At 51.0% G+C, this 18,205-nt stretch overlaps 1 protein-coding gene across 1 annotated transcript; it reads left to right on the plus strand.

Moving 5' to 3' along the window:
* Window positions 1–1,143: 1,143 nt before the first annotated feature.
* On the plus strand, window positions 1,144–18,205 carry GSK3A (glycogen synthase kinase 3 alpha). Its single transcript, XM_048500784.1, has 11 exons — window positions 1,144–1,479; window positions 2,672–2,859; window positions 2,954–3,037; window positions 4,999–5,109; window positions 6,985–7,115; window positions 9,514–9,620; window positions 11,134–11,231; window positions 12,246–12,341; window positions 14,198–14,384; window positions 16,515–16,616; window positions 16,769–18,205. The coding sequence occupies exons 1-11, from the start codon at window positions 1,278–1,280 to the stop codon at window positions 16,843–16,845; spliced, it is 1,383 nt and encodes a 460-aa protein (XP_048356741.1). The 5' UTR covers window positions 1,144–1,277; the 3' UTR covers window positions 16,846–18,205.

Below are 18,205 nucleotides of genomic sequence, written 5' to 3' on the forward strand. Positions count from 1 at the left end.
CACCTTGAGGCTCAATGAGAAAGGAGGATTATCAATCAATCAGACGCTGAATAAACAAGTGCCTGGGCTCAACCTACCTTATAGGGTTGTGAGGATAAGGAGGGGTGGACGATATATACTGATTAGGCTTCTTAACAATGAATAGAGATTCTTGCTGGTTGGATTCAGAGCTTGCCCCATTCGTTTGAGAATAACCTGTCTACCTTTACCCAAGCCATTCGGGGGAGGGCGGTATATAAATTAAATATACACATATAGACAATATACAACTTGGCACGGAGCGGACTACATTTCCCATAAGTCCTCGGGGCGCCGAGCGCTGCATGATGGGCGCAGAGTTTCAGCCTCGCTTTCCCCCAAGCGGATGTGAAAAGCGCAGCCGCATCTCCGAAGCCAACGGCCAGCGATTTCCATCACGGTCTTTCGAAGCAGTAACGCTCAAGAGACCCTCCCGCTTAAGCCCCCGCAATGCGCGATGGGAGTCGCAGTCCACTCCCGGCCGGACTCGATTATTATCGCCGGCTGAGGACTTCGTTTCCCAGAAAGCCACGGAGTGCCGCACTGAACATGTTGGTATCTCGGTGCCAAGGCCTGGGAGAAAATGTCTCCCGTCATGCACCGCGACTCGGAATGATTGGGCCGAATCTGGATTCCCTCATGCAGATGAGGCGACCGAGGCTTGGGAGGCGGGGCCGATACTGAGCCAATCACGCTCTCAGCGTCCAGGAAGAAGCGAGGCTGCCATGCCGGTCACCCTAACTTGCTTTCCTGCTATAGCTGCATTTACGCTATCTCCTTATCGTTCTCTCCTGGCCCGCTGAGGGCCGTTGCTGTCCCGCTCTGTGATAGGTTACCTTTCGTTGGCGCAGAGCACTTTGGGAAACGCAGTCCCTTTCCTTGATCTACGCCAGGCGTCATAAGCGTTGAGAACTCTCATTCCCATCGTGTCTCGCGGCAGACATTTGATCCGGGCGCGTGGCATGCTGGGATCTGCGGTCCCCAAGTAAAGCGGTCGCAAAAGCTTTGAAACGCTTTCTGGACTTCATGTCCCATAATGCCCCTCGGCCAGCGCCTGAAGGGCCCAGCCCTGCGCCGCTAAAGCCTCTGGGAAATGTAGTCCACCGTCCCGTCGCGCCTGACGCCAGGAGGGCAGCCGGGACTCCATTTCCCATCCCCTCCCGCGACAGGGCCGGGCTGGGCCGGCTCCCGAGCCGCCTCAGACGGAGCCAGGCAGCCAGCGCGGCCCCCCTTCCCTCTCCCCCGGTCCCGGCCTCACCATGAGCAGCGGCAGCGGCGGCTCTTCCCGGCCCAGGACGAGCTCCTTCGCGGACCCCTCAGGCGGCGCACCCGCCCCCGCCGCCCCCGGCCCGACCTCGGCCACAGCGCCAGGCGGGAAGCCAGGGGGGGCCGCCGGGCCTGGGCCGGGGGGAGGCAGCACCAGCACGGCGGTCGGCTCCTTCCCGGGGCTCAAACTGGGGCGTAAGTGGGGGGAGGGGGGGAAAGGATCCCGGGGGGGACAAAGAACGGGTGGGGGGAGGGAACTGACGGGGAGGGGGCAAAAGCGGGGAGGGGGGAAGCCCTGAGGGGAGGGGACTTCTCGGGGGGAAGGAAGGGCTTGAGGAAGGAGACCGAGGAGGGGGGGGCGAAGGGGTCACAATTGGGGTGGGGGGAGAGATGGAGGATGCTGAAGGGTGGGGAGAGGACACGAATAAATGAGAACAAGAGGGTTTAGAATGGGGGGTGCTGGCGGGGGAGGGTCAGGAGACGGGGGAGGGGGCAGCCACACCTGCCTGCCCGATGGGGGGGGGAGAGGAGGGGAGATCCCTGGGGCTGGAGAGAGGGAAGGGTTAATGGAGCGGCGCGGGGAGTGGTCCCTGCCTGCGTGATCGCGGGGGGGGGGGTCTCGGGTTGCCCTCTTTTGGGAAGCGGGGCTTCTCAGTGGGGGGCACGTGAGAACCCCGCCGAGCAAGAGGGGTGATGCGAGGTCAGCCCAGACGCCCGTCGAGCTGCGGGGAAGGGCATCTCAGGAACAGAGTGGATAGCCAAGACTGGCTGGGAGAAGGATGGAGGGGAGTTTGTGGCAGGGGGGTCTTTAGGCCAGGCCAGGATAACGGCCTGGATAAAGGCCAGGTTGGTCAAAGGAGAAGTGAGAGAAGAGGGGCGGTTGCAGAATGGGTGGGGGTGGGGGCTTTGGGGAGAAAGTGGGTGTCTGGACACGGGGTTAAAGCGAAGGAGGCGAGGCTCTTGCGGAAACGGATACACAGCCGTTGATAGTGGGAGCTCGTGCCAGCAAGGATCTTTCCAAAAGGATGGAGTGGAGGCCAAGCTCTTCAAACCTCAAAAATGGCATCCTAAACAGAGCTGTACCCTTCAAAGCTCATTGACTTCAGAGGGAGGTGGTGACTTAGGATGGTACTGAAGGCGACCTTCACACACAGGTTTTGTCCAGGGGCATCCCCTTAGCATCTTGTTATGTTAGTGCTTCAGGGAGGGAGTTACGTTGGGATTGCAGGTACCTGTGGTGGTGGGAGCAGGTGGGTGTCCAAAGCGAGCTGTGAGTTTGCAGACCACTAGATGCCACAAAACTGTAAGTTGCCTTGTATTCAGAGAGGCGAGGGGTTGGGAAGGTCTGGTCCTCACGTTCCCCTTCTCCCACATTCCTTCCTCTTAGGAGATAGTAGCAAAGTGACCACTGTGGTGGCCACGCCCGGCCAGGGTCCTGACCGCCCCCAAGAAGTCTCCTACTCTGACATCAGGGTCATCGGCAATGGGTCATTCGGGGTCGTCTACCAGGCCCGACTGGCAGACTCTGGGGAACTGGTGGCGATCAAAAAGGTGTTGCAAGATAAACGGTTCAAGGTGAGCTTTCGATTGTGTGTGGCTCAGTCTTGGGCACATTTGCTGCTGAGATTGTGTTACTGATTTCGGTCTGTCTCGTCTTTATCCCACTCAGAATCGGGAGCTCCAGATCATGCGGAAGTTGGATCACTGCAACATCGTTCGCCTGCGGTATTTCTTCTATTCAAGCGGGGAGAAGGTGAGAAGAATCGTAGAAGGGCAGAGGGGTGGAATGTTTTGCTCTGGATGTCATGCAACAAGAGAATAGGCCATAGAAGGAATAGCAGTGCTCTTCCTTGTATAAGTGTGCATACTGCAGATCACTTACCCCTAACAAGTCAAAGGCCCTTTTAACAACATTTTCACAATCGAGGTATATTTCTTCTCAGCCAACTCTTTTTCGAATCCGACGAAGCAGATATTTTAGTCTGGCAACTGTGAAAATGAAGCAGGCGTGTGTGGATTAATTAACATGGAGTGCAAAGGATGTAATCTTGCCAGCGGGTTGAAAAGTAACAAGACCAGCATCTTCTGGCCCGAAGGCCGCACTGGGAAAACGTTTGTGGCTGATTTGTATCAGTTCTTCTTGTGGTTCGTCTGATGTGCATGGTGAAGGGCCAGCTGGAAGCGTTAGGCTTCTGTTCCTTATTCCACAGCTTTTCTTTCCAGGGGAAAAAAAGAACTTTTCCGGCCTTGAGAAACTCATTATGTATGTGGTCTTGGAGTAATAGTTCCTTTGGGTGACCTTTACTACTACTTAAATCCAGGCCGTAGGGACTAATTACAGTAATGGATTGAGACTCCTTTTAATTGATCTCCTTGTTTCCAGCCCTTTGGCATTTTGTGAGTGTGCTAGAGCCTGCTGTAAGGCACGGTTCATCAGAGGTCCGCTGCAGGATGTATTCCCCCACCACCCCAGCCCCTCCACAGAGATGTGTGTAGTAGTGACAGCAGAAGGCCTTTGAATGTGAGCCCTCACTACGGCATAAGTGCCCTGACCTGGATGATCCAGGCTAGCCCAATCAGGTCAGGTTGTGGAAGCTGAGTGGGTTCAGCCCTGGGTAGTATTTGGATGGGAGACCACCAAGGGAGTCCAGGGCTGCTCCACAGAGGCAGGCAATGGCAAGCCCCTTCCATTTGACACTTGCCTCTAAAACCCTATGGCCGTGGTGGTGAACCTTTGACACTCCAGATGTTATGGACTACAATTCCCATGGTCAATTGGCCATGCTGGCAGGGGCTGGTGGGAATTGTAGTCCATAACATCTGAAGTGCCAAAGGTTCGCCACCACTGCCCTATGGGATTGCAGTAAGTGGATTGCAATCTGACAGCACTTTCTACAACCACCACCGTCCCTTATATAATGCAGCTAGGGTAGGGGTGTCTAACTCTGGTGCCCCAGATGTTCATGGACTACGATTCCCATCAGCCTCTGCCAATTGGCCCTGCTGGCAGGGACTGATGGGAATTGTAGTCCGTGAACATCCGGGGCACCAGAGTTGGATACCCCTCAGCTGGGTTGAAGCTCCTGGCACCTTTGCTGATTGACATCAGTATCCTCACAGACCAACAGAAAACCCTTTTCCTTCTGGACAACAACTCAAGAGAAGTCTTAGAGTTGACTGCCAGGTTCCTCCGCATTGCAAAGCTTTCTTAATGTAACCTTGGAAACACATTATTTAGCTTTTAATTTTCTTTTTAGATTTTTTGGTAATAGATCCATATTTTGTTATATGCTCCTTTGTAAATTTGTATCTTTAAAAAAAGTATGTATTATTGTTGTTATCTGAATGCCGTTAAAGGTTTCAGTTCAGATATGACCACCACCATGGCATTAACACGACTTACCAGTGTAGATCTTGGATTTTCACTGCCTTTCCGGATGGCCTTGAGTATTTGAGGCGGCGAGGCAAAGCTTCTTTTTAGAAACCAAACCCTTGTTTTTGTATACTGCCTGACAATGAAGCGTGGCTGGTATTCCTGACTGGATCAAGAACAATGTTTAAATAAAACCTGGGCTTGTATGGCTAACTTACAGGTAGCAAAAAGCAGCCCTTTAGTACCCCTCCCCAACCCGGTGTTGACTGCCCCTGTTCTGTAAGGTGGCCTTGGCCAGGTGATTCTAGCTCACCTCCCTTTTCTCCATCATCCCTTTGCAGAAGGACGAGGTTTATCTTAATCTAGTCCTGGACTATGTGCCCGAGACAGTCTACCGAGTGGCTCGCCACTTCACCAAAGCCAAACAGACCATCCCCGTCATCTACGTGAAGGTAGGAACCACTCTGGGATTTGCGGTCATGGGAAAGCACCTTTTGTTGTGCCTTTGTCTTTAAGGACCAGAAAAGGAGATTATTATAGTACCGTGTTTCCCCGAACATAAGACAGTGTCTTATATTAATTTTTGCTCCCAAAGATGCGCTATGTCTTATTTTCAGGGGATGTCTTATTTTTCTGTGTTCTGTTCGTCGGGCATGCTTCCAAACAAAAACTTTGCTATGTCTTACTTTCGGGGGATGCCTTATATTTCGCACTTCAGCAAAACCTCTACTATGTCTTATTTTTCGGGGATGTCTTATATTAGGGGAAACAAGGTAGCTTTCGGTGCCCTTTCTGGCCCAGGAGGAAAAAAGCCTCCATCCCCAAATAATAATCACTCATCCTCAGATGCTGATTTCCTACCCATGTTGGGGTTGGAACAGATTTCCTTTGCTTCTTGCATTGTAATTTCGAAGTGGGCTCTGACACAGTAAAAGGGCAATGTGATTTTCATTTGGCAGGCCCCGGGTTCGATTCCGGGGGGCCTCAGGAAGCCAGTGTTTCTCAACTTGGAGCCCTGGAGAGCCAGTGCTCGTGGTCTCATTTGGAGTAAAACCTCTTAATAAGTTCTCTGTGTGTGCTTTTTTTTTTAAAAAAATGCTTTTCTTGGCACAGCCGTCTAAATTTTGCAATCTGTGTGAACTATGCAAATTAATATGTTGCTTAATTTCTCATTGGGCACTTCTGCTGTTTTTTGTGCAACTTATTCTTGCTGTGCTAGTTGTAGGGAAGGGCAAGGAGATGCAAAGAGAAACCAAAGCCTCATCCACGGCCCTTGCAGAGCTTACTCAGTTAGCAGTTGTTGCCCTTGTGGGCATTCAAGCATATTTTTTGCCGAGTGCAGGGCCTAGAAACTCGGGTTTTTAAAATAATGTCTGTAAGTCAAGATTTTCAGGAAGCTGTATGTTGGGGCCTTTGCCACATCCTACCCTCATTTGGAATCATATAATCCTGGGTATGCTGCTGTAGAACCCTTGATTGTGCTACTTCCAGGCAGGTCTGGAGAACTATGCAGCCTTGCCCCATCTGGCCGGAATTTGTGGGTCAGGTTCCTTTTGTCTGCGTTTCTGTCTTTCGTTCCTCACCCGATCTGAGAGGGTGCTGGCACATTTCGCAACAAGGGACCGTTATCCATGTCACTTTAAGATAAATACGCGTAAATGACATGCCACAGTTTTATTACGGGAATGTTTTTTTCTGCCATGCGGAGAGAAATTTAACTTGACGAGTCTGCCGGTTGACCTGTACGCCGTCGTGCGCTTTGCTGCATGTCTTGGAGGTGCGAGAACCCCCTGCGTGCTTACCTGTGATGCGGTTGTATTTGACGAACCTGCTTTTTCCCCTATCAGTGGGAATGTCGTTACAAGTGCCGGATTTTTCAGCGCTAATTGGAATCCCCATTTTGTACGATCAGGATGAGAGACGGTGCTTTCTCATGCATCCGGCATTGTTAGTTTAGTGTAAAAGATCCCAATTTGAAAGGTTGGTTTGTGGGGAGAAAGAAGGCCGAATCGCAAAAAAGTCAGATGTTCGGCACTGCATATTATGTGGGCAGGACACATACATGCCCTGTGAGGGCTCGTTCCTTAACATCCACTTGAGTTTCTCTCATTCTTGTTTCAACAGGCGCTTTTTATGATATCTTAAAGCTTGTTCGCAGCATAGTCTGTAGGACTATAATGTACCCTTTTGGCTTATCTTGAATTTCCTGCGTGGGTTTTAGTAGAGGAGCCAGGATCTTTATGTCAAAAGCAAATCCTTTTTTGCACGCAGCTGTGCCGTCTTTCTTTTTTTAAAGCTAAAAACCTGCCTCTTCCTTCCCCAACCAGGTGTATATGTACCAGCTCTTCCGCAGTCTCGCTTACATCCATTCCCAGGGCGTCTGTCACCGGGACATCAAACCCCAAAACCTACTTGTGGACCCCGACACAGCAGTGCTGAAACTGTGTGACTTCGGCAGGTGAGATTGGTGTGGAAAGCCCGCTTCCCTCCTGCGTGTTGGTTTTGTTCAGTCGTTTCCTCACTCTTCTGAGTTGGTTTTGCCAGCTGCCTGGTATTGTGAGCAGGAAGATTTATTTTGCCTATCTGACTCATAATAACCTGGTTGGTTATTTCACATATCTCTGTGCAGCTCAGCTTCCCTCAATCGTATACCTCTCAGTCAAATTTCGTGATGTTTTTGCATTGGCCCAACCGCGCCTGGAGCTTTTTCAACACATTCAGTGGTCTGTTTTTGTTACAGTTGCCACACATCATGATAGCCAATGTTCTTGGTTGACCCTTTCTCTTCAGCAGTTGGATTGGCCGAACATGCCATGACATCACACGGATAAACACACTGTCTTTGCTGCATGTACAGAAAAATACGACTGTATATCATCAGTGAATGTTGCGGTTGATTCCATTTTGCCTTCTCAAATTAATCATCAGGACACACTTTTTAAAGTCTGACTTGGATTGTAGAGCGTTGGAGGTAGGGAGCAATAGAGAGTAACGGTATCCCTTTTCTAGCAAGGATGGTTGCTTTTACAGATAGCCATTTTGAATCATACGTGAATTACAAAATGTATTACACTTCTTTCAATGGCTCAGGAAACTGCCTGTTATCAAACCCTCAGGATGGGTTCACTTTCAGTTAAATTGACAATTGAGAAGCTTAAAAGGCAGATCTGATTGAAGTCTATAAAATTATGCATGGGGTAGAAAATGTTGACAGAGATAAATTTTTCTCTCTTTCTCACAATACTAGAATCAGGGGGCATACATTGAAAATGCTGGGGGGAAGAATTAGGACTAATAAAAAGAAACACTTCTTCACGCAACGTGTGATTGGTGTTTGGAATATGCTGCCACAGGAGGTGGTAATGGCCACTAACCTGGATAGCTTTAAAAGGGGCTTGGACAGATTTATGGAGGAGAAGTCGATTTATGGCTACCAATCCTGATCCTCTTTGATCTGAGATTGCAAATGCCTTAAGAGTCCAGGTGATCGGGAGCAGCAGCAGCAGCAGAAGCCATTGCTTTCACATCCTGCATGTGAGCTCCGAAAGGCACCTGGTGGGCCACTGCGAGTAGCAGAGAGCTGGACTAGATGGACTCTGGTCTGATTCAGCTGGCTTATGTTCTTATGGATCAACTTTAAATCCTTTATGTGATGGGCAGTCTTATTTAAAACTAAGTTGGCTGCGATTTGATGGCACTTAACACACAGGCACACCTTATATCTAGGTCTGTGTATGATCTGTGTTCCTAAAAAACCCCCAAAATAGACTAATGTAGCAGCATAGACCAACTTGACTTTGAGGAAAACATGCAGGAATAAAGCCCAGCTGGTACAGCCTCTCCCTTCATGCCATTTGGCTTACCACTTTGATTTATTTTGCTTTTTTTAGCCATGGCAAAGGAAGAATCTCCCCTCCCCCCTTACCCAGGAATCCACAGGTTGCAGACCCCTCCCCCCTTACCACTGGCACTCTTACTCTGATAATTTGCAGAGATTTCCCTAGGGCAGTGGTGACGAACCTATGGTACGGGTGCCAGAGGTGGCACTCAGAGCCCTCTCTGTGGGCACATGCAAACAGAGTTCATCATGTGGGGGGAAGTCGCCCCCCCCCCCCCACATCTAGGCTGGCCTGGGCCACTGGGCTCTATTATTAGCATTAAACCTAAGTTTTGGGGAAGCAGTGTAGGTAACCCTGTTAAGCGCTGTTAAACCCCACTGATTTTCTTGTGAAGAACTAAAGCGCTATCCTTTACCTGGGAGTGAGCTCGGTTGCTGGCAGTGGGGCTTGCTTCTGAGTAAACCCTCCTAGGGTCGTGATTCACCTGTTGGAAGAGTTGCACGGTTGCTTCAAAGCAAAGCCACCGACTACCACCAAGCTTACTCCCGAGTAACGCATGCCTCTGAGCCAACCGTTTTTCCTAAACTAAAACCTCAGTATTCAGGTTAAATTGCTGTGTTGGCACTTTGCGATAAATAAGTGGGTTTTGGATTGCGGTTTGGGCACTCAGTCTCGAAAAGGTTCGCCATCACTGCCCTAGGGGTTCTTAGTCGTAACTGTGCAACCCTGAGACGACAAATGCATACAGGGGGCTCTTAATGGAAAACTGGGAAACCTAGGGAGACGAATTCTGCAGCAAATGCTGAATTCTGCAGCTTTTCTCCTCTACACCGGAACCTTATATGAAGGGGTTTGTTTTCTGACCTGATGAAGCATTCACGTAGCATTCACGGGCGTGTTCCTTGTTCATGCGCCAGGTAGTTCCTCTCTCTAAGCATCCTGAAAAGGACCAGACTTCAGATAAGATCCCCCCTTCTTCACAGGTGTCCTTATTGTTCTGCTCTGTTCCCCTTTCAGCGCCAAGCAGCTGGTACGGGGAGAACCCAACGTTTCCTATATCTGTTCTCGCTACTACCGCGCCCCCGAGCTCATCTTCGGAGCCACCGATTACACCTCAAACATAGGTGAGAATAGACTTCCGCTGCGGCATCTCGTCTTCCCCCCCCCCTCCCCGCCCCACATGTGCCCTGAGATAAAATTAGTTCTTTTCGCCTGGAACCCATTTGCTGACAGAAAAAAATCTTCATGCGTGCGCTGAATGGGAATTCAGAGGAAGCCATTCAACACGCTATCTAGCACGATACAAGATATTTCTACGCCGTAAAAGCTCTGTTTGCTCTTGAGTAATGAAGCTTGGCGGTACAGCAATGTGCCGTGTGGGCAGAAGGTCTCGGATTCGTTCTAAGGTTGCCAACTCGGTTGGGAAATTCCTGGAGTTTTGGGGCACAGCCTGGGGAAGGCTGGGTTGGGGGAGACAAGGGAGTTCAGTATGGTATAAATGACATAGAATCTCCCAGTTGAAGCAGCCATTTTCTCTAGGCGAACTGATCTACATGGCCTGGAAATCAGTTCTGATTCCAGGAGATCTCCGGGCCCCACCTGGAGGTTGGCTGCCCTAGTTCAATCCCAAACCTCTTCAGTTAAAAAGGATCTAGGGCAGGGGTGTGCAGCTCTGGGGCCCCAGATGTTCATGGACTATGGTTCCCATCAGTCCCTGCCAGCATGGCCAATTGGGTGACTGGGCTGGAAAAATAGCTTTGCTTCGGGAGAACAGCTGCTGGTTGGAGTAGAATAGATAGTCTTGGGATAGAAGCTTTGTGTGTTCTTCCTTCCCTCCCGCCAATGCAGGATTTAGGGCAGCGTATAACAATGCATATATATAAGTATCATCTAAAACATAGGTGTCAAACTACCGGCCCTCCAGATGTTATGGACTACAGTTCCCATCATCCCCTGCCAGCATCATGCTGGCAGGGGATGATGGGAACTGTAGTTCATAACATCTGGAGGGCCGCGAGTTTGACACCTGTGATCTAAAATATACATTAAACTAAAACAAACTACCACCAGACAAATGAAACCCCACATAATATATACACATATCAATTCCACTCAGTAGAAAAAAACTGATCTGTGAGAATCTAAAGAATGGCACCGTTGACTTTGCTTCGAAGGTAAACAGAAGGAATTGTTATCCAGGAGGCCAGAACATCTCTTATCTCCCATAAATGTGTAGAATATTGAATCTGTAAGAAATAACCTTGCAGAAAGTAGGATAATAGTGTGTGTCATCAAGCTGCGCGTTATTATTGGTTTCTTCTGCATAGCCACCCTGGATTTCCCTGGTCTCCCATCCAAATGCTCACTGGGACTGACCCTGCTTACTTTTCAAACTAGGATGATATTGGGCTGGGCTATTGGACTGCTGGAAAAATCAGGATAAAAACAGTCAGAGGGTTTTTGGGAGGGGTTTAGGTTATGGAGAACTCTTGACAAGAGTCCACCTGATCTTATACAAAGTGCCTTCCTCTCAGCGCTGCTTCCTTACAAGCAGTTTCCTCACTTCTGCACCCAAACCCTCCTTTTCGTCCTGGAGACCAACCAGTCACCACTGAAGGTTCTCTTCTTCTTTCCTAGATATCTGGTCTGCTGGTTGTGTTCTGGCAGAACTGCTGCTGGGGCAGCCAATATTCCCTGGGGATAGCGGGGTGGACCAGCTGGTGGAAATCATCAAGGTAACTAATGTCTCTTCCTGGGCTACTCTGCCCCAAGAACCCCAACACGAGTCCTTGTGTGTCCTGGATTTTTATATATATAAGATATAATCCAAATGCTGTTAAGTACCCCTCAGAAATCAACCCATAACACCTGGAAACAATGTAGCTCAGTGGTTTTCAAATCAGTCTGCATTTGGGAGACTCTCTGTGTGTGGGACTTGTCTGCCCGTGCACCCTTGTACAGTACTAAAAATCCCGGGGAGCGTATTTAGTTGCACTCTTGTGGTGCTGGCTGCCAGGCATTTTGAGTTTCACTGTTGCTGTGCATGTACTGCGAAGGCCAGAACTGCACAATACACTGATGGCGTATCGTGATGGTTGCCAGTCGTGGGTTGTGGAAGCCTGTTTGCCATTACTGGTCTTGTCAGTGAACATCTCTGAGCAGAGCTGCTGAGAAATCCCTGATATCTCTAGAACAGTTTGAGAACCACAGACTTGACTGTTCTGTTCCCCTAGCCAGCAGTGGCCAACCTATGGCGCTCCAGATGTTCATGGACTACAATTCCCAAATGGGAACCAGAGTCTATGAACATCTGGAGCGCCATAGCTTGGCCACCCCTGCCCTAGACCCTACCCTCTACTTACGTATCTGCCCATTTGAGGGCGTGGTTTATTGGGCTGAGGACCTCACTTTCCTTAAGACTGATGCTGCCTCGTCAAGATCCCAGTAGGACACATGGGGTGGGCTTCAGTGGTCTCCCGCTGTGCTGTGGGACATGGTCTGGGAGAGGCAGTGTGGTGTAGTGGTTAGAGTTTCAGATTAACTTGGTCCAAATCCCCACTGGATCATGAGCCTGTCACCAGGTTACTCTGAACGCTGCATGTGTCCTTTCAGCTGGATCTACCTTACTGTAGGTGGTAAAATAATGGTGAGGCATGGGGAGCTGTGTGCATTTCCCTAAGCTCCTTGGAAGAAGGGTGGGATGAAGATTTGGGTAAGGCTCACAGGTGACGCTGGCTCTCCCACCCCAGGTGCTGGGGACCCCAACGCGAGAACAGATCCGAGAGATGAACCCCAACTACACGGAGTTCAAGTTCCCCCAGATCAAAGCACACCCCTGGATAAAGGTAAAAAGAGCAAGGTGGTGGTATGAGCGCAACGGTTACGGGGACTGCCCTCTGCTGTCCAGAACAGTAGAAAGCTGTATGTGCAGCAGTGGCGTAGGAGGTTAAGAGCTCGTGTATCTAATCTGGAGGAACCAGGTTTGATTCCCAGCTCTGCTGCCTGAGCTGTGGAGGCTTATCTGGGGAATTCAGATTAGCCTGTGCACTCCCACACATGCCAGCTGGGTGACCTTGGGCTAGTCACAGCTTCTCGGAGCTTTCTCAGCCCCACCTACCTCACAGGGTGTTTGTTGTGAGGGGGGAAGGGCAAGGAGATTGTAAGCCCCTTTGAGTCTCCTGCAGGAGAGAAAGGGGGGATATAAATCCAAACTCCTCCTTCTTCTCCTTCTCCTTCTTCACTGCTGATTGGGTGTCTGCAGAAGAATTTCAGGAGGGTCTTTAAGAACAGTTGAAATTATGCATCCAAGGGAGCAGTAGTGGTTAAGAGCAGGTGTACTCTAATCTGGAGAAACTGGGTTTGATTCCCCGCTCTGCCGCTTGAGCTGTGGAGGCTTTTCTGGGGAATTCAGATTATCCTGTGCACTCCCACACACGCCAGCTGGGTGACCTTGGGCTAGTCACAGTTCTTCGGAGCTCTCTCAGCCCCACCTGCCTCACAGGGTGTTTGTTGTGAGGGGGGAAGGGGAAGGATATTGTAAGCCCCTTTGAGTCTCCTACAGGAGAGAAAGGGGGGAGATAAATCCAACTCTTCCTCTTCAGTTTCTCTGGCAAAGGAAGCTGAACCCTTGTGATCCATACAAGTTGCATACAGCATAGGATGTTGCGATGCGTTCTCCAAGTAACATATGGGGTGGGGCACTGAAATCCTTCACTTGACAAATCCTTAATTTAATAAGTTTAATTAACTAGCGGGGGGTGGTGGTGGTGCTGAGCATGAATGCATTTTAATTTGTACTGCAAATGAGATGAATGGGATGGGATAGTTTGAACCGGATGTGTTTGAGATTTAAAACGTCGAGATTGGCGTGGAGTACAGGAGCGGAGGGGCCCCCCACAATCGAGAAGGTCAGACAAACGAGGCTTGTGTCAGGGACCTAGGGAAGGGGTACAGTGACCCTTTGGTCCTAGTTCAGTGGTGGCGAACCTATGGCACTGGTGCCAGAGGTGGCACTCAGAGCCCTCTCTGTGGGCACACGTGCCCAGAGTTCATCATGTGGGTGGGGCAGAAAATCACCCCCCCCACACACACACATCTAGGCTGGCCTGGGCACAATCCTTTACCTGGAAGTAAGCTCGGTTGCTGGCAATGGGGCTTGCTTCTGAGTCAGCTCTCCTAGGGCCGTGATTCACCCATTCGAAGCTTATTCCTGAGTAACGCGCACCTCGGAGCCAACGGTTTTTTTAAACGAAAACCTCAGCATTCAGGTTAAATTGCCGTGTTGGCCCTTTGCGATAAATAAGTGGGTTTTGGGTTGCAGTTTGGGCACTCGGTCTCGAAAAGGTTCGCCATCACTGTCCTAGTTGGTCAGGGCTTAACAACACACTGCTATGACTTGGCTCTGCTTGAAGGGAAAGGGCTTGAGGGGCAGCTGCTCATTGCCCTGACCCCTGGAGTCTGGTGTTTCTCCAGCTGGGATTTGGTATTTTAAGTTCTCAGAAAGGACCAGAAACCCATCTGGATTCCATGTTTTTCAGATGCTGCGTGCCCTGCAATGCTGGCTTGCAGAGTCACCTTCTCAAAGAGAGCATCCCTCAATTTAAGTGGGGGAGGGAGAGCGTTGGCGTGGGGTTTAAATAGGTGGGGAAGCTTTGGCTTGCGGGTGATTTTGTGTCTTCCCTTCCGGCCGCCTCCCGTGCAGGTTTTCAAGCCCCGTACACCGCTGGAGGCCATCTCGCTGTGCAGCCGGCTGCTGGAATACACGCCCGCCACTCGCCTCTCCCCCCTCGAGGCCTGCGCCAACAGCTTCTTCGACGAGCTGCGTGAGCCCAACACCCGGCTGCCCAACGGCCGCGACCTGCCCCAGCTCTTCAACTTCAGCCCTGTGGGTAAGTGGGTTGGGAATGGGGCAGTGGCGTAGCGCCAAGGGGGCGCGCCGCGCGCGATGCACCGGGCACGTGCCGGTGCGGGGGCACGGCAGGGGTGCAGAGTGCACATGTGCCCCAGGCGCAGTTCCTCTTCGCTCTGGTCCTGGAATGGGGTGAACGCACACATCAGGAGTGGAGGTGGGTCCCAGGAGATAAAATGTGGGAGTATGTTTTAATTTTCCAGAACATTCTATTGCTAGCCTAACTGTGGCTACCCTCAAATAGAGTTGCTTCAAGGGGTGATTACAGTGTGAAGTTTCTGAACTTGAGTTCATTCACCAGTTTGGAGCAATGGACCTCCCCCTGGGGTTGAATTGGGAGACAGGATTTTTATCTAATTACAAATGCAAATTTTCTGCCCCTAAGCATATCTTCTTAGCTCTTCTCGAGCCAATTATATTTTGTATTGTAACTCTGCATTCTGGTTCCTTTCTTTGCAAACCCACCAGGACTTTTGACTCTGGAAAGCGCAGACCCTAGAAATCTTGTTTGTCTGTAAGATACTAGTGGCATTTAATCTAGCTCAATAGGGGAGGTCCAAGATGCCCCCATTGAGCTAGGAATCTGAATCCACAGCTTGAGAGTTTTGACACTGGAGAATTGTTATTCCGTACCCTGTCGCCGTCACTCTCAGCTTCTTTACTCGATTCTTAAAGCTACATAGTAATTGGGATTTTTTAAAAAATGAAGTGATTCCTCCTTATTGAAGGCAATCTCACATTCTGTTGGTCTCCAGAACAGTTAGATTGGAACCCACTAGCACCTGAGAGACCAACAATATTTTTGGGTTATAAGTTTTTGAGAGTCCAAGATTCTTTGGGTGCTGACTCTCAAAAGCTCATATCCTGAAAATTATGTTGGTCTCTAAGGTGCTACTGGACTCGAATCTAATTGTCTCATGTTCTGTGTACCTCTTACAATAAATAAAGACGTGTTTGTTTTGTGGTGTTTCACCAGAGAGTGGGGGTGCGTGAGTGTATGCGGCTTTACTGTTATCAAGTCATTAGTCCATAGAAGAAAACAGTGGAAGGACTCAAAGCACTGTATGCCTGAGTGTTTAAGAGCTACGTGATCCCAGCGTGGGAAGAATTACGCCACTGCTACAGCTAAGCCATTTAGTAAATAACATATTGGCCCAAGACTGTTCAGAGGAGCTTGTACAGACTTCTGAGATTGTATCTGTACTGTAAGCTATGTTGTGTTTTTGAAATGAATGGAGGTGGGGGTCAAACACACTCTGTTGTCTTTTTAAGATGTAGACCAGGAGTCAGCAACCTTTACAACCCAAAGAGCCATTTGGACCCGTTTTCCACGACCCTGAAGATCTACAGAGTTGGAGAGTCGGTTCGGCCCCTCCATTCACTTTTCATTCCAGTGCTGCTCTGTAGGGCCTGCCCGGTGCCACTGCCTCTCGCGCTGCGGGAGGCAGCAGTGCCGGGCAGAGAAACCCCCTCTGCCCGACAGAGCAGACAGCTGCTTGCTCCGTGGGGCAGAGAGGGGATGACGGCTGTGGTCTGCCCTGTGCCACCACCTCTCACACTGCAGGAGGCAGCGGCACCAGGCAGGGAAACCCCCTCTGCCTGACGGAGCAGGCATCCGCCTGCTCTGTGGGAAAGAGGGGGATGGCGGCTGCTCTGGAGGGACATGCCCACGCTACCCTCCAACCTCCAGGCCATGCGGAACCGCAGTATAAGGCTGAAAGAGCCGCATGCCGCTCCAGAGCCATGGGCTGCTGACCCCTGATGTAGACTATATGGGCTCTGCTTGGGGAGAGGGCAGGGAAATCCCATGGTTTTAAGGGCTCCCGTCATTTCAACAAGCAGTTCAGGCAGTTGTCTCTGGGGAGGGGGAGAGACCCAAGAGCTGCCATGACACTTCCTCTATCCCCCTCCCCCAATGGCACCATCATGACACCTAGTAGTGTGGGGCAGAGGTAAGCAGGCTCTCTGTCTCTCTTCTGTGCAGCTTGTTCTTACAGCCACAAGCTTGACCTCTCTGTTTTCAATGTGGGGAGACTCACAGCAGCTCGGGAAGGCTGTGACTCTTTCTGGCCCCTGAGCGCTAACTGGTCCTGCCTCTCTTTCCCGGCAGAATTATCCATCCAGCCGCTGCTCAACCCCAGCCTCATTCCACCCCACATCCGGTCCCAGGCTGGCTCAGTGGGATCCGTGCCTGGTTCCACAACTGCACAAAGTGAGTGGTTTTCCCCCATAGAGGCGCACTGCGTTTTGCATCCTTGTTTAACGGAGGGAGGCGGGCTTTGAGCAGTGCATTCTGGGAGCAGAGGGAAGGCTTCAGCCTTCCGCCTGAACGTTTCCTATTTTTCTTTCCTTTTCTTTTTGTAGGTGAAGGGAGATTGGGAGGCGACAGGAGCCAGGTGACGCCTGGAGACGGTGCAGGACCCATCGCCAACACATCCTGAGGGGCTGCTGGGCCGGGGGGCAGGTCCCCTCCACTATCCCCCACCCCCCAGGCCACCCACAAGGACTTCTCTGAACTGTGAACGGTGGGGGAAAGAAGACAGCGGCCCAGGAGACCACACGGAGCCTGCCTCCTGTCGGCCAGGGGGGAGGCCAGTTGGAGACGAGACGACGGCTTGGACGGGAGGGGGAAGTTCCCACCTCCCCAAGTCACTTGCCGCGGCTCCCTCTCGCGTTGCCCCATGAGGCCTCGGCACGGGGAGAGGGCAGGGGAATCCCACGGTTTTAAGGGCTCCCGTCTTTTCAACAAGCAGTTCAGGCAGGTGTCTCTGGGGAGGGGGAGAGACCCGAGAGCTGCCGTGACACTTCCTCTCTCCCCCTCCCCCTCCCCCCGGTATGTCCCACCTTGATTTTAAGTTCCTCTTGTTTTTAACATCCCATGGAACTAACATGGTTTTATTTCTAGCCTCACACTGCCTACAGTTCCTGAAGTACCACACTGCTGCCCTTCGACGCACTCTACGGTCTCCTCACCAGGTCCCCTCTCCCTCTGCCTCTGAAACTCGGATGCTGTATTTTTAAGCGGGTCGACTTTTTGTTTGGTTTTTTTAATCCCAATCATCCATTCGGACGATCTCAGACCGTTCCTCTTTCCCCCCGACCTTGGCTCTCCCCTCATCCCCGCCATTCATCGGCTGCGCCTCCGCCATAGACTCTTCCTTACTGGGAACAAGAATCTTCTCTCTCCCACCTCCTCCCCTCCCCCCCCACCTCAGCTTGTCTTGGGGGCACGGCCAACCATTCATTGCACATCCAACTTTCTGGCATCGACGGCACCTGAGTTTCTTCAGGAAGTCCCACGTTTTGCAACAGGGTGGTATTAAGGGTGCTCTGCCCCAGCAGCGGAAGCGCGCTCCCCGTCACGGACCTTTCCCAGCGCCTCCTGGGTGGGGAGGAGCTCTCAAAAGGCACACAGAGAAGACTGGTTTTAAGTCCCTGCCCTCCCCTTTTCCAGCTGTAAATACATCTTCCCTTTTGCCCCACCCCTCTCCCTCCCAGACAATTCCCTTGTACCGTTCTCCATGTAAATAGATTATTTTTTTTCTTAACGCAACGTTGCAATACCTGCCCTCCCCCCCCTTCCCCCCCAAACCGTGCTCTCCCGCCCTCTGCCTTCAAATCGCTGTAGGATTGAAGGTTCCCCCCGGGGGAGCCAGGGTACAGCCTGTGGATAATCCCCCCACCCTCCCCACACACCGTCATCACTGCCTTCCTCTTCCAACATTGTGTGTTAGTTTCTTTCTTAGGTTTTTTGGCTGTGTACAGACATCCGGTTCAATAAATTATTGGCATGAACGGAAA

This window comes from Sphaerodactylus townsendi, linkage group LG06 (assembly GCF_021028975.2).
Source record: "Sphaerodactylus townsendi isolate TG3544 linkage group LG06, MPM_Stown_v2.3, whole genome shotgun sequence".
NCBI classification, from domain to species: domain Eukaryota; kingdom Metazoa; phylum Chordata; class Lepidosauria; order Squamata; family Sphaerodactylidae; genus Sphaerodactylus; species Sphaerodactylus townsendi.

Coding starts and splice junctions, on each gene's coding strand:
- GSK3A (XM_048500784.1), top strand. CDS start 1,278: ATGAGCAGCGGCAGCGGCGGCTCTTCCCGGCCCAGGACGAGCTCCTTC. Junction 2,860..2,953: donor TGCAAGATAAACGGTTCAAG/GTGAGCTTTCGA, acceptor TATCCCACTCAG/AATCGGGAGCTCCAGATCAT. Junction 14,385..16,514: donor CTTCAACTTCAGCCCTGTGG/GTAAGTGGGTTG, acceptor CTTTCCCGGCAG/AATTATCCATCCAGCCGCTG.